Source organism: Protobothrops mucrosquamatus, unplaced genomic scaffold (genome assembly GCF_001527695.2).
Source record: "Protobothrops mucrosquamatus isolate PMUCROS unplaced genomic scaffold, P.Mucros_1.0 scaffold1428, whole genome shotgun sequence".
Lineage (NCBI taxonomy): Eukaryota > Metazoa > Chordata > Lepidosauria > Squamata > Viperidae > Protobothrops > Protobothrops mucrosquamatus.
The window spans coordinates 217,447-233,791 of NW_015387613.1; the positions used below are offsets into that span (position 1 = coordinate 217,447).

The 16,345-nt window shown below is 36.0% G+C and overlaps 1 protein-coding gene and 1 pseudogene across 1 annotated transcript; both read right to left on the minus strand.

The window, feature by feature from the left end:
- Positions 1-323: 323 nt before the first annotated feature.
- LOC114922961 (vomeronasal type-2 receptor 26-like) lies at positions 324-8,551 on the minus strand. The gene is made up of 6 exons (XM_029285227.1): positions 8,379-8,551; positions 6,820-7,108; positions 5,662-6,519; positions 4,251-4,478; positions 2,282-2,408; positions 324-1,219 (listed from the first exon to the last, which is right to left on the minus strand). The coding sequence occupies exons 1-6, from the start codon at positions 8,549-8,551 to the stop codon at positions 324-326; spliced, it is 2,571 nt and encodes an 856-aa protein (XP_029141060.1).
- Positions 8,552-13,092: 4,541 nt separating this feature from the next.
- Positions 13,093-16,345, minus strand: part of LOC114922957 — a 10,486-nt pseudogene continuing 7,233 nt past the window's right edge.

Consider the following 16,345-nt stretch of genomic DNA (forward strand, 5'->3'; position numbering starts at 1 on the left):
TCCATTGTTTCTTGTCCTGCCTTCTAGTACTTTGGAAAATAAGTTGACTAACTCTTATTTGTGGCAGTCCCTAAGATATTGGTAGTCACCCCTAATCTTATTTTCATTAAACTAGATATACTCAATTCCTGCAACTGTTCTTAATATGTTTTAGCCTCCAGTCCCCTAATCATCTTTGTTGCTCTTCTCTGTATTTTTTTCTGGAATCTGAACATCTTTTTTTATTATTGCAACCAAAACCATACCTTCTTCTTGATTAGTTATTGCCTACTATACTGTTTAGGACACAAATCTTCATTCAAGGGATATTGTTAAAATCAGATTCATTTTTTCATTAATTGGTCCTTCTTATTCAGATTAGGTCTCAAAATAATGATATAGCATTTGGGGGAAAATATGCAGAGCAGTAATCCACCTGCTGAAGACAAAATGGAGAAGATCTCCACTGCCACCATGTATTTTCCCTTGGTACTCAAATAGGTGGGAACAAATGACACCCAAACACTGCAAAAGACCAACATGCTGAAGGTGATAAATTTGGCTTCATTAAAGCTATCAGGCAAATTCCTAGCTAGGAAGGCCACAGTGAAACTGACAGCAGTCAAGAATCCCAAAAAGCCAAGCACAGTATAAAACATTGTGGTTGAACCTTCATTACATTGCAGAACAATTTCTTCAGCCATGGAGTGCATGTCAGAATCTGGGAAGGGAGGATAAATTGTGAGCCATACCACACAAATGCAGAATTGTGTCAGGGAGCAAGACAGGACAATAGAGATAGCCAGCCCTTTCCCCACCCATTTCCTCATTTTGGAGCCAGGCTTGGTGGCCATGAAAGCAAGCACTACTATGATTGTTTTCCCCAATATACAAGAAACAGCTACAGAGAAGTTGATGCCAAAAACAGTTTGTCGCAAGAGACATTTGATTTGATCAGGTTGCCCAATAAAGAGCAAACTGCAAAAGAAAGAGAGGAGGAGAGCAATGAGAAGGCTATAAGTGAGATTCCTGTTATTGGCTCTAACAATAGGTGTGTCCTGATGTTTAATGAATATCCCAAGCACCACAGCTGAGATGGCAGAAAAGGAGACTGCAATCACTGCCAAAGAAATCCCCAAAGGTTCTTGATATGTTAAATAAGTTATACTTTTTTGAAGGCATTTATTCTTATTCTTGTTTGGATATTGATCCTCTGTACATGGAAAACAGCCATCTGAGTCTAAAAAAGAGACCATTCATAGAAACATTATTGTTTTGAAGCGCCTTAATTTCATTTTCAATATGACCTGATTTTACAGTATTCTGTAGACTTACTGAGCTCTTAATTTGATTATTGAATATCAAATCCCTTTATATGGTGCTGCCCTTGAAGACCATTTCAAATCTATAACTGGTCTGCAATGCAGTGGCCCATGCAGTTAACTCACTTAGATCCACTACTCCTGCATGAGGTATACTTGCTCCTAGTGGCTTACCATACCCAATTCAAGTTCTTGATCATCACCATTAAATCCCTGGATGTCACTGGGCTAAGTTGTAAGCGGGATTACCTCTCTTCATTGATATCTGTCTTTCTCAATAAGTCCTATAGGTGGTTATGCTCTAGATCTTTTGTGTTAAATGTTGTCAACTGGGAATTTGGAGTTGTATCTGGTCTGTGGTGTCCAGACCTTTCCAATATTCTCCCATCTGAATTATGAGACTTCTATATCCTTTTATCCTCTAGCAGGTTGGGAAGATCTTGCTGTTCCCCTAAAGTGTTAGGGTACGATGGGGATTGACTCAGGAAGCTGATTTGTTTGATTTTTTAAAAGTTATTATTTGTGTTTTTAATTATTGTGGTAAGCAACTAGATTTATTATATCAGATAAGCAAACTTATAAATTCCAGAATCAATCAATCAATCAATCATTTGAGTAGAATAGGAAGTAAAAAAAACTAAAAACCATGGGGAAAAAATTCCAATGGAAAATTACCTTTATTTCCAAACAGTAAGGACAAAGGTTTCTGGAAAAAGATGTTTGTAATTTTTCAAGGAAAGATAAGAAGGGATAATTCAAATCTGAGGATTCTACTGATACTCCAAATTAGAATGAACTAATTGGTTTTATCACCAAGTAGCTCACTGAACTATGAAAAAAACCCAATACAAATGTTTCATTGCTTCACGTCAATATGACGCAAAACTCAGGATTTTCAATCACCATAATATTTATCAAAAATTCAATCCCTGTTTATATTTATTATATCATTGATTCATTTAATATATTCCTTTGCTTACCTAATTGGTCAGCTATCTTCCCTTCTGGACACGGTTTACAGTCATAGCAGCAGGATAATTTTCCTTCCACTTTTATCTTGCTATGGCCAAGAGGACACTCCTTGTTACAGATGGAAAGAGGTAATGTCTATTCAGAAATAAAATGAGAATCCACACAGATAATTTATTTTGGGGGGATTGTTCTTGTCATCAATTGTACACACACAAACTCTTCACATTTGATCCAAACATTGGTGTTGCATTTTCCAGTTTTCTTCCTGGTGTAAATTCACTACTGAATCTTCAACTGCTTCTTATTTCATACCTATTACATTAATCCATTGATCATTCCCAATAATTGTATTCTAAAGATCAGTTTGGGGCAATATACACAGAAGCTGATGTGGAAAAATCTTTAAATCTGGATCCCTTGGAGTATTCCCTCCTCGAGGTCCCGTTTTTTTGGTGCATGTCAAATCAAATCAAATATCTTTATTACAGTCTTTGACCTGGCTTTACAATAAAAAGAATACTGTGAAAAGGGTAAATACTTTAATAGAGCAAAAATATTTGGCCACCTAACATGTGAGTGTGGAGTTACCATCCCACAAAAAGCAATAAACATAAATAAAATTCATCTATGTAAAATTTGGCCTTACAAATGTAGAAACAGATAAGAAATAATGTTTTTCATCATATTCCTTTCCTCACTGATTTATTTTTAGGGAAAAGAAATACATGCATCCTCCTCTTCTTTAATGAATTTTATAGGTAGCGTGCAATCTTATTTGGAATGCTGCTGCATTATGATTAGATAATTAAATAATAGATTAGATCAGATTAGATTAGACTAGATTAGATTAAATTAGATTGGATGTAGTTTGAAATGGCATAGGGTTTCCTCCATGAGCAGGGGGTTGGACTAGAAGGCCTCCAAGGTCCCTTCCAACTTTATTATTATTATTATTATTATTATTATTATTATTATTATTATTATTATTATTATTATTATTATTATTATTATTATTAGTAGTAGTAGTAGTAGTAGTAGTAGTAGTAGTAGTAGTAGTAGTAATAGTAGTATTATGAGAGACAGAAACCTCAGCAGAAATTCTTTGTTTTTGAATGATATACTAGAATACATTTTGATACCTACATTCAATATATTGAATTTGATTTTATATATCTGTACATATATTTATGGTTTTATTTTAATATTAAAAATAAATAAATATTTGAAATATATTTCAAAAACAAAATTTCTGCAGGCTGTTTCAATGATTTAAAGAAAGCCATTTAAATTCTTGATTGTATGCAGTGATATTACTGGACTTGGAATCTCATAATTAGTTAGGTAGCTAGATAGGCAGATAAAGATTCCATCAAAAATTCTGTATTTCTTTTAGGGTTTTTTTGTAAACATTTTATTAAACATTTTAAATGGAAAATAGAAACTAACAAAGTAATAAAGAATAAAAAGAACAAGGGAAAAATGAATACACTATGATTGGTTCACACACACACACACACACAGAAAGAGAGAGAGAGAGAGAGAGAGAGAGAGAGAGAGAGAGAGAGAGAGAGAGAGAGAAACACATACATATGTGTATGAATGTATGTATGTATGTATGTATATATACACACACACACACACACATGCTTGTGTTAATTTCTAGAACTTCATCTGGACAGTTGCTATGCAATTCCTTGACAAGTTGCCAAACATCTGAATTTTGATCACATGACCATGGAGATGCTGCAATGGTTGATGGTGTGAAAAATAGTCACAAACCACTTTTTTTCAGAGTCACTGAAATTACGAACTGTCATTAAATGAACTGTTGTAAGTCAAGGACTATCTGTGATCAATAGCATATGAATTGCTAAATATTTGCTTACTCTTAGTGTTGCTGTAGTTGTGGTTATTTAATCATTTACTTTGATGGATCAGTGGCTAATAATTTCAGGAACAGGGAAAAAAGACACTCACTTTGTTAAATATGAGAGGCCATTTGGCATCTTTTTCAGATATGGTGAGGAGCTTGTCCGTAGGAGCTGTGGGGTCGATCTTTCCAATTTTGACTTTCAGAAAGGACGTGTTTGGAAATGTGACCCAATTGAAAATATCAAATCCAGTTTCTAGTTCCCCATTGGGGCCAAAAGAAACCTGTTCTCCAGCACTGTTGTTAAAGGAGACTTGTTGCAAAAAATGGTGCAGCTAAATGAAGAAGAAGAAGAAAAAAAGACACAGAAAATTATTTTGAATCTTTGAAGGAGATGGGAAAATCTCTATTTGTTTCTTTCAATTTGGTCTAGGATTAATGAAAAGTAAGCTGTTCAGGTCTGCTTCGGTCTACACCAATTTCAATCTGGTAAAGAAACATATTTTTATCAAATGCATTTTCTATTCTCTGGTGAAAACTGTCAGATGAAAATTCCAACACAAAATCAACAAAGGGAGAGATCTGAGGGATCACTTTGCTTTGATTAACCATTTCAGAAATTGTGAATTCAGTGTTCTGCCATATAGTGTAGGCAAGATAGAGAACAGCCTGGTGGTCTAGTGGTAAAAACCTTTGCCTCCCATTTGGAAGGTTAAGAGTTCAATCCTAGGAAGCCACAGATGTTTCTCAATCAGGGTGCAAAGAGAAAATATCTGTTGCAAACATTGTGCAGTGTCAGGAAAGGCATCATGCCCAGTAAACATTCAGCTCCATTCAGTTGAATAAACTTGAATTCATTGACAACTTTGCTGATCAACTGAAATAATACTATTCCTATTTTCATATATTTTTTGTCATTTTTATAATTATTATTATTCCCTTTGAATTTTAATGTCTACGGAGATTATCATTCATCCAAGTTGTGGTTGTCCCAAAAATGGTTTTTCAAAAGACAACTGGATTTTCTTTGCTTTTCTTTGAAGATGTTTCACTCAGCTTCTCTGAAAAGAAGATTTCTCAGTTTTGAACTGAAGCAACACACCTTCAAGGAAAAACAAAGGAAGTCCAGTTGCCTTTTGAAAAAGCACTTTGGGGAATCTTTGAATCTTAGTGAATCCAAAACCCATCTGATTAGGAATAATAATGCTATTCAAGGAAGCTTTTGAGTTTTTACATTTAAAATTGTCAAATATAATGGATTGAATAAGATCCCGTACATACCATTTTAGACATAAAATAAAGTTTTTATGTCACATAACTGTGTCTAGACCTAAGCCTTATATTTTCATATATTATTTTTTTTCTTTCATATAAAAATATCAAGTATTTCCATATAACTTTCAAATCCATCTTTAAAGCATTAAAACAGTTAAAACAACACAACAAAGCACAACACAAAACTGGACTCCTATGCTGGTACCTGATGATTTCCCCAAATTTTGTATTAGCCAACATTACCTGCCAGGGTGATTGGAGGAATAGCCTCCATCTCCTCTCATCCATTTTTCGACCCCCTTTATGTTTGGCAGAGCGCAAGGCCTTCAGAGCATGTGCCACAGCATAGACTGCATTGTAGATGCTATAACTATGTCCACCTATGGTGGTCTCAAATACAGAATTTGGAAGAGTCTCCAGCTTCTCTTCTCCAGTGCAGATCCTTTCACCATTCCCATCTGTAATATCACTGGAGAATGAGCATTCAAATGCATCTTTAAAGAAATCCCTAATAAAACCATCATCTTTTTCTAGGTTTGGGTTTCTCTTCTGCATAAATTGTTGGAATCCAGTCAGCTCCTTTGAGTGAATTGCAAATGAAAGGGCACCATGGAGAAAATCAATGGGCAACTGTCTTTGCATCCGAATGGAGGTGAATTCCATCTGGGCTGTCATGATCCAAACTTTGGCCTTTCTGTCATTTGGAATATCATCATAATTGAAAAGACAGATCATTAGTCTCAAAGGCACTATGCCTGTAATTTCAGCACTTAAGATGACTGCAATGACTGTACTCTTCATGATCACTTTGAATATTTTATCTGTATTTTCTATCAATTCAGCAGCTTCATTACCATACATCATTTGGGGAAGACATTCTATAAAGTCAAAGCAGATTCCTCTCTCTGAAAATATGGAAAATCTCTTTTGAATGAACCTGTCTCTATCTTCATCATACAGAGAAACGAACCCAACCCAGGTCCATCCAAAATTCAACAATAAGTGCAGTATTCCTTTAAATTGGTGATACTCATCTGGGAACATCGATTTGACAAATATTGCTGTTTCAGTATTCATCAGTGGAGCTGATCCATATGTGATCTAAAGGGAGAAAATCAGAAGAACAAAAGAATAAAGGGTATCTTCCAAAATAAAGAAAATAAAAATAAAAAGCAAATCATATATGTTGGTTTAATCCAATCTCTGGGTTTGAGTGGGATACAAAAGGAGGATGCTTAAAATTAGTTTTACGTGACATCTGCAGTTTTGCTCATCAGGTAAAAAGGGACAGCCTTATGACTTACTCATAGTTTTGCTCAAATATTTCTTTTCAATGACTGAATTTTTGAATAGAATAAATAGCTGGTGAACATCTCATATTGACCCAATTTTGTATCTCACCTGGGGAAATTTGTAGTTGCACAGAATGATTGCCATGTTGACACAGGTGTTAATACGGGCTCCTCCAATGACTGCTACTGTGTTGGTCAGGTCATTGCAATTGTAGTTGGGTATAAATTTACCTTTTGTAGATAAAAATTCCATAGCCAAATGATAAGTTGTAATTTCCTCATGATTGTCAGTAGCAATATGAAAACCAAGGCTAACATTAGGTAAAAGTCCAATTTCATTAATCTCCTTTACAGCAAATGCCAGAGCCAAAGTGTGCTGGTAATTATGAGTGATGAACCTTCAGGGAAAGTTATAAGCCGTGTCAATAAATTTCTGTTTCTGAATTGGACAGCTATTTTAATTTATACATATGTATTCAAAAAGATATAAATTAGTGCTGATTGTTTGTTCTGGACACCTGGAATTTGGTCACTATCAAATAATAGCCCTAGATTGTATCAATCAGGAAACACTACCTAGTTGTGGCCACTTAACATTGAGCAGTTAGTCAGACCCCATTTGAAATACTGTGTACAGTTTTGGTATTTGATATTTTGACCAATATCAAAAAAATATTGATAAGATTCAGCAAGTCCAGAAAAGGGCAACAAAAATGGTGCAATTTTTGAGGGACAAAATATATCAGGAAATATTAGAGGAATTGAATATATTCAGCCTAGAGGACAGAAGGAAATGACTGAAATCTTTAACTATATTCCAAGTGTGAATAAGGTTCTAGAAGGCAGTATTCTCAATATGAATTAAAATATAAAAGGATGAGGGCCTAATATCATACTGACAGAAGAGAAGTTTAAAACTATTGTTAGAAAGTATTAACTTTACAGAAAGAGTAGCAGTACCTCAGAACCCACTTCCGGAGGTGGCTGTGAATTAATCACCAGTAACTCAGTTTAATCACGGTGGGGATAAACAGATGTTCATCATTAGAAAAGAAATCTGCTATTAGTTTTCAATGTTTCTATCTGAATTCAGTATTATCTATATTTTATCTGTATTTTCTAAGGGAAGGAAGCCAGCTTCTTTTTTCATTCTAGACCTGTAATAACCTAAATTATGTGCTAAGCATTTCCTGTTTGATATATGGATGAAATAATAATTAAAAAAACCTCCTCGAGATTAACCAGGGAGCTTCTGCAATATTTAGATTAGTCCAAAGAAGGATAATATTTGTAACTCTGGGTTGAAATAAGGGATCCTTGGTGCTCTCTGAGCTTGCTAGTTTTCTTCAGACATTTCATTATCCTAACTAGGTAACATTATCAGCACTGATGATGTTACCTAGTTAGGGTAATGAATGGTCTGCAAGCAAGCTCAGAGAGCACCAAGGACTCCTCATCTGAATGTCAAGATCAGTATTAGAAAAGATTAAGTGTTTGTGCAGTCTAGAATTAAAAATGACCAAATATGGTCACTGGAACTGGTCAAACCAATTGAAGAGCAAACAATATATTTAAGCATAAAAGTGAAAGGAAATACAGCTTTTTAGTGGCAATGAGGGGGAAGAGGAGGTGTGGTGTGAAGATGAGGAGAAGTAGAAGGATACTTACAGGTATTGATCAAGGACATCAAAAGAAGGAAGGCTTTGAAAAGTGATCTCATTTGTAAGAAAGAGAACCTGATAAATAATAGCAGCGATGATTAAATCTCCAGACTGATAATATTTGTGGACAATTGGGAGAGGACTACTAAGTTTGCAGGTGCAGGGTGGAGAAATGCACATCACACTTGGGGAAAAAAGTAAAACCAATGTTCTGAATATAACCAATTCACTATAATATATAATCATTGTTGACATCAAACAGTAGCTCCTATGTTACCAGTCAACTGAAAAACTGACCATTCCTTAATATTATCTAAGGTTACAATAATGAATTTTATCTAAAGTTAAGAAAATTAAGAGTCACAGATGAAATACAAGTCCTTCTTTTCCTCCCTACATACACTTCTGTTTTTCAAACCAGATATTAATAGAATGCAATGTTTTAATCCGTGGTCATAGTTTTTACAGTGTCTGCTGGAATTCCCTTAAGATTTGTAGAAGAAGGGACAATAACTATCCTTAAATCGTAATCAGTACCATTCTTTGCAGCAGTAGTTTGAAAAATATGAGAACGAAACATGTTTATCATATCTCAATAGACATTGCTGCACTGTGATGTAACTTTGTAAATAAGACATGAAGTAGAAAATAGGGGAGTAAGACTTCATGTGCACAAAAGAAAATAAAACACCACTAGAGGAAAAAAGAATAGAAATACACCTTTGAGGTCATTTGGCTCACTAATTTTCCTTAATACTTAATAATTTGTAATACTTTGCTTTTTTAAATAAAATATTAAATTATTCTACCTTTAATGCTTCATTTAATTGATTAAATTGTATAGTTCCCAGAGCACCTCTCTGAGGAAGGTGGGAAGTAAAGAAGAGTGAAATACAAATAAATAAATAAATAAACAAACAAACAAATAAATAAATAAATAAATAAATAAACAAACAATAGCAAAATCTACCTTGAATGCAATAATATTTATTCACTCTGTAGAAGAACTTCTTTATCGAAGCATATAGAAATGGGTGCTGAATCAGTTCTGGTGGACTTATCCTTCCTCAGCTTACAGATGGAGATATTCTGAATGATTCTTCTGCTATCTTTGCTTCTCAAAATCCTGCAGCAGTCAGGAGAACATTTGTGGTACTAACCAAAGCATTCCAGCAATGACTACTTAGTTCTCTGTTGCTTCTCTCCTTGATTAGTTTCCATCTGTTGCTTCTTGTCCTGCCTTCAGGCGCTTTGGAAAATAGCTTGACTCCCTCTTCTTTGTGGTTCCTTATATGTTTTAGCCTCCAGTCCCCTAATCATCTTTCTTGCTCTTCTCTGTACTCTTTCTAGAGTCTACTACTACCACTACTACTACTACTACTACTACTACTACTACTACTAATAATAATAATAATAATAATAATAATAATAATAATAATAATAATAATAATAAAGTTGGAAGATACCTTGGAGGTCATCTAGTCCAACTCCCTCCTCAGGCAGGAACCCTACACCATTTCAGACAAAGGGCTGTCCAGTCTCTTCTTAAAAACTTCCAGTGTTGGAGCATTTAAACGCTTCTGGAGGCAGGTTGTTCCACTGGTTAATTGTTCTAATTGTCTGGAAGTTTCTCCTTAGTTCTATTTTGCTTCTCTCTTTGATTAGTTTCCATCTGTTGCTTCTTGTCCTGCCTTCAGACGCTTTGGAAAATAGCTTCACTCCCTCTTCTTTGTGGCAGCCCCTGAGATATTGGAACATGGCTATCATGTCCCCCCTCGTCCTGCTCTTCATTAAACTAGACATACCCAATTCCAGCAACCGTTCTTCATATGTTTTAGCCTGCAGTCCCCTAATCATCTTTGTTGCTCTTCTCTGTACTCTTTCTAGAGTCTCAACATCTTTTTTACATCATGGTGACCAAAACTGGATGCAGTATTCCAAGTGTGGCCTTACCAAGGCATTGTAAAGTGGTATTAATACTTCATGTGATCTTGATTCTATCCCTCTGTTAATGCAGCCCAGCACTGTGTTGGCTTTTTTGGCGGCTGCAGCACACTGCTGGCTCATATTTAAGTGATTGTCCACTAGGACTCCGAGATCCCTCTCACAGTTACTACTATTGAGCAAGGTACCCCCTATACTATACCTGTACATTTGGCTTTTCTTGCCTAAATGTAGAACCTTACTTTTTTCACCATTAAATTTCATTTTGATATATAGCGCCCAGTGTTCAAGTCTTTCCAGATACTCCTGTATCTTCAGCCTGTCTTCTGGAGTGTTGGCTATTCCTGCCAGCTTGGTGTCGTCTGCAAATTTTATGAGTTCCCCATCTATCTCCTCATCAAAATCATTGATGAAGATGTTGAAGATCACTGGGCCCATAACATAGCCCTGGGGCACCCTTCCCTCCATGTAGATGCGGTTCCATTGAGGACCACATGCTAAGTACAGTCGGTCAGCCAGCTACAAATCCATCTGGTGGTGATGCTGTCTAACCCACATTTTTCTATCTTATTGAGTAGTAGGTTGTGATCTACTTTATCAAATGCCTTACTGAAGTCCAAGTAAATTATATCCACACCATTCCTCTGATCCACTAATTTTATCACTTGGTCAAAGAATGCAATAAGATTTGTCTGGCATGATCTGTTTTTGACAAAGCCATGATTATCTTTTCCACAATCTTCCCAGTTATTGAGGTCAGGCTGATAGGTCTGTAATTTCCTGGATCCATTTTTTTTATTACTTTTTTGAAGATGGGAACTACATCAGCTCTTTTCCAGTCCTCTGGTAATTCCCCAGTGCTCCAGGATCTTTGAAAGATATAGTTCAGTGGTTCTGAGATCACATCTGCCAGTTTCTTCAGAACCTTGGCATGTAATCCATCTGGTCCTGGTGATTTGAACTTATCTAGGCTGGACAGGTGCTCACTTACTATTTTCTTGCCTATCTTAACTTTTGTTTCTATTCTGTTTTTTATGGCACTATTTTTGATAGGTTGGTCTGTTTTTTCCCGTTGTGTAAAGACAGATGCAAAAAATGAGTTAAATAGTTCTGCTTTCTCCCTATTGCTTGTCACCTTCTTGCCACTTTCACCCACTAATGGACCAATCATTTCCTTCACTTTTTTTTGTTTTTTTACATGTTGAAAGAAGCTTTTTTTTGTTATTTTTGACTTTGGTTGCAAGCCTTAGTTCATTATGAGCCTTAGCTTTCCTCACTTCATCTTTGCATACTCGGGCTATTTGTTGATATTCTGCCTTAGTTATGTGCCCCTCTTTCCACTTTCTATACTTGTCCTTTTATCTTTCAATTTATCAGAGAGTTCTTTATGCAGCCATGCTGGTTTCTTTTGAGAGCTGTTATTTTTCCTCTTTGTTGGTATTGTGCAAGACTTGGCTTTTATTATCTCACTTTTCAAAATTTCCCAAGTTTCTTGAGTGGTTTTCCCCTTAGGATTCTCATCAATGGAATCCTTCCCAAGCCCTCTCTACGTTTATTGATATTAGCTCTCTTGAAGTCCAAGACTCTAGTTTGACTGTGTTCTATTGCTTGTGCATTTTTGAACAAATAAGTCAAAAAATATATTCTTGTTCTTTTATTTATTGAGGAGTGCTAATCCATAGAGTGGCTGAGGGTCAGACATGACTGAATGGCAGACTATGACAATGATAGTGTATGGATAAACATAGATACAGATGAACGCAACAAGGAATTGGATGTCTACAATTATTGCCTTAACTACCAAGCTAAAGCTTATCATCCACCAAGCATTATCAATGCTCACTTTATGTACTAATCTCCGTAGGGGAGAATTAGATGTCATCCAAGGCTCAGGAATAATAGTGACATCAAAAGTAAAGAAGTCACCAATGGTGGGACAGTAGTCTTCATGAATAAGACTACTTTCTCAGGGAGGCTGAGAAGAAGATCTCCAAGATCATAAACTTCAAATACCTCTCCCCAGGTTATAGAAAAACAGCCCTCCTAGGCCAGAGGTAGGCAACCTTGGCTCTTTTATGACTCATGGATTTCAACTCCCAGAATTCTGGCTGTTGAAGTCCACGAGTCATAAAAGAGCCAAGGTTGCCTACCCCTGGCCTAGGCTTTTATGACTAATGGAGAACAAGAACATCAAGTCCTCTTGTTTCTGGCCTAGCACCTCCCCTGCTATAGCAAAGTGGCTCTCAGACTTTCAGAAATGTGGAAAGGGATGTTTCTATACCTTGAAATGATTAAGGGGAACATTGGGAGATCTTGAAGTGGCAAAAAAGACACTTTTTATTATTACTATCTTGAAACACACAGAAAGTTGACAAGCATTTGGTTTCACATTTACCAGGGATGATTTTAGTGTAATGAGTCATATGAAGTAGATATTTTCTTTCTTTTTGGAAGAAATATGGTGTAGGCCATGGGCTTCAGGATTTAAATCCATTCATTTTTACATTAATGCACATTATATCACTAAAATATTTTTAATATTTCTTGATTAGCTATCACTTACTATTCTGATTAGTAATTATATAACATTTCAAAGAAAAGATGCAGAGCAGTTCTATAGCTTGTTAAATGAACTTTTCAGTGCAATTGCTTTTTATGTCATATTGATGTAATGATGGAGGGAAGAATGCAGAATCTCAAGCTGGGGGAAAGAAAATATGTAGGTTTAAAGTAACCAATTTGGCTTTATTCAAAGGATTTTGCGATTAAAATCAGTTTCATTTTTTCATTAGCTGCTTCTTCTTGTTCAGATCAGGTCTCAGAATAATAATATAGCATTTTGGGGAAAAGATGCAACCCAGTAATCCAGCTGCTGAAGCCAAAATGGAGAAGATCTCTACAGCCACCATATATTTCCCCTTGGTGCTCAGATACGTTGGAACAAATGACACCCAAACACTGCAAAAGACCAACATGCTGAAAGTGATAAACTTTGCTTCATTAAAGCTGTCAGGTAGATTCCTAGCTANAAAACCCCAAAAAGGAAAGGACTGTATAAAACATGGTGGTTGAACCTTCATTACATTGCAGAACAATTTCTTCAGCCATGGAGTGCATGTCAGAATCTGGGAAAGGAGGAGAAATTGCCAGCCACACTATACAAATGTTGAATTGAGCCAGGAAGCAAGTTAAGATAATAGTAGTGGCCATCTTTTTTCCAACCCATTTTCTAATTTTGGAGCCGGGCTTGGTGGCCATGAAAGCAAGGACCACTATAATTGTTTTCCCCAATATGCAAGAAAGAGCTACTGAGAAGATAATGCCAAAAGCAGTTTGTCGCAAGAGACATTTGGCTTGGTCAGGTTGCCCAATGAAGAGCAAAGTGCAAAGGAAAGAGAGAAGGAGAGAAATGAGAAGGCTATAGGTGAAGTTCCTGTTATTGGCTTTAACGATAGGTGTGTCCTGATATTTAATGAAGATCCACAGCACCACAGCTGAGATGACAGAAAAGGAGACTGCAATCACTGCCAAAGAAATCCCCAAAGGTTCTTGATAAGTTAAAAAAACTATATTTTTGGGAAGGCAACCATCCTTATCCTTTTTTGGATATTGATCCTGTGGACATGGGAAACAGTCTTCTAAGTCTGAAAAAGAGACCATTCATGAAAACATTATTGTTTTGAAGCATCTTCATTTTATTTTCAGTATGTCCTGATTTTACAGCATAGGTGTGACCACCTCTCTTAAATGGTATCTTTCTTTCTCAATAAGTCCAATAGGTGGGCATGCTCCAGATCTTTTGTGTTTAATGCTGTGATGTGGAAGTTCAGAATTGAATCTGGTCTGTACCATCCAGCCTTTTCCAATACTCTTCATCCTGAATTATGAGGCATCCCTAAACTTGTATTCTTGTAGCAGGCTGGAAAATTTTGTTGTTCCCCAAAATTGTTGGAGTAGGTTGGGTGTTGACTCAGGATGGTAATTTGCTGGCAGCTGGTAGCAAGGGTGAGTTTTTGAAATGTTATTTTTGTTTTTAAAGATTGTGGGAAGCCTCTTAGTCTTATTATATGAGATAGACAGCCTTATGAAATCCAAATCATTCAATCAATCAATCAATCAATCATTCAATCACTTTACTTTTTTTCTTTTTTTCAGTGCCCAATCTAGAGTGGATTCTATATGTTAAATGTTAAATTTATTTGGTATTTGGACTCCTTTTTCTCTTTTTTAGGTACACCAATTTTTGTATTGTTGTTAGTACTGGATGTTTGTTTTTGTTTTGTTCTACTTTGTTTGTTTTTCTGTTTTGTATTTTACTTTTCATTGTAAAGCAAAATAAATATTAAAAAAATAAAAAAATCAATAATTTGGGTAGAAAAGGAGGTAAAAAAAGAGAAAAGCATGGAAAATGTTACCAATGCAAAAGCACCCTGACTTCCAAAAATTAAGAACAAAGATTTCTGGGAGAAATAATCTTTCAATATGATGTGAAGCTCAAAATTTTCAATCACCATAATATTTATTAAAAATTTAGCCCTGGCTTATATTTATTATATCATTGATACATTTAATATATTCCTTTGCTTACCCATCTGGTCAGCTATCTTCCCTTCTGGACAAGGTTTACAGTCATAGCAGCAGGATAATTTTCCTTCCAATTTTATCTTGCTATGGCCAAGAGGACACTCCTTGTTACAGATGGAAAGAGGTAATGTCTATTCAGAAATCAAATGAGAATTCACACATAGAATTTATTTTGGAAGGGATTATTCTCTTCATCAATTGTACATACATTAACTCTTTGTATGTAATCCAAACAGTGGGATTGCATTTTCCAGTTTTCTTCCTGATGTAAATTCCCCATTGTATCTTCAACTGCTTCTTATTTCATACATATTACATTAATCAATGGATCTTTCCTTTGGGGCAATATACCTGAAGCTGATGTGGGAAAATCTGTAACTCAGGATCTCTCAGAGTATGCTCTTCTTGAGGTCCCATTTTGTTTGGGTCATGTAAAATCAAATCAAATTTATTCATATAAAAAGGATAAATACTTTAATATAGCAAAAATATAAGGACACCTAATATGCAAGAGTGGGATTACCATCCCATACAAAATAATAAACATAATATGTAAAATTCTGCCTTACAAATGTAGAAACAGATAAGGAAGAATTTTTCCATAATATTCCTTCCCTCACTGATTAGTTTATAAAGAAAGGCTTAAGATACAGGAGGATCTGGAAAGGCTTGAACACTGGGCGCTATCTAAAAAATGAAATTCAATGGTGACAAAAGAAAGGTTCTACATTTAGGCAAGAAAAACCAAATGTACAGGTATAGTATAGGGGGTACCTTGCTCAATAGTAGTAACTGTGAGAGGGACCTAGGAGTCCTAGTGGACAATCACTTAAATATGAGCCAGCAGTGTGCTGCAGCTGCGAAAAAGGCCATCACAGTGCTGGGCTGCATTAACAGAGGGATAGAATCAAGATCATGTGAAGTATTAATACCACTTTACAATGCCTTGGTAAGGCCACACTTGGAATACTGCATCCGGTTTTGGTCACCACAATGTAAAAAAGATGTTGAGACTCTAGAAAGAGTACAGAGAAGAGCAACAAAGATGATTAGGGGACTGGAGGCTAAAGCATATAAGGATCAGCTGCTGGAATTGGGTATGTCTAGTTTAATGAAGAGAACGACAAGGGGGAACATGATAGCAGTGTTCCAATAACTCAGGGGCTGCCACAAAGAAGAGGGAGTGAAGCTCTTTTCCAAGGCGCCTGAAGGCAGGACAAGAAGCAACGGATCGAAACTAATCAAGGAGAGAAGCAACATAGAACTAAGGAGAAACTTCCTGACAGTGAGAACAATTAACCAGTGGAACAACCTGCCTCCAGAAGTGGTGAATGCTCCAACCCTGGAAGTTTTTAAGAAGAGACTGGATAGCCATTTGTCTGAAATGGTATAGGGTTTCCTGCCTGAGCAGGGGGTTTGACTAGATCACCTCCAAGATCCCTTCCA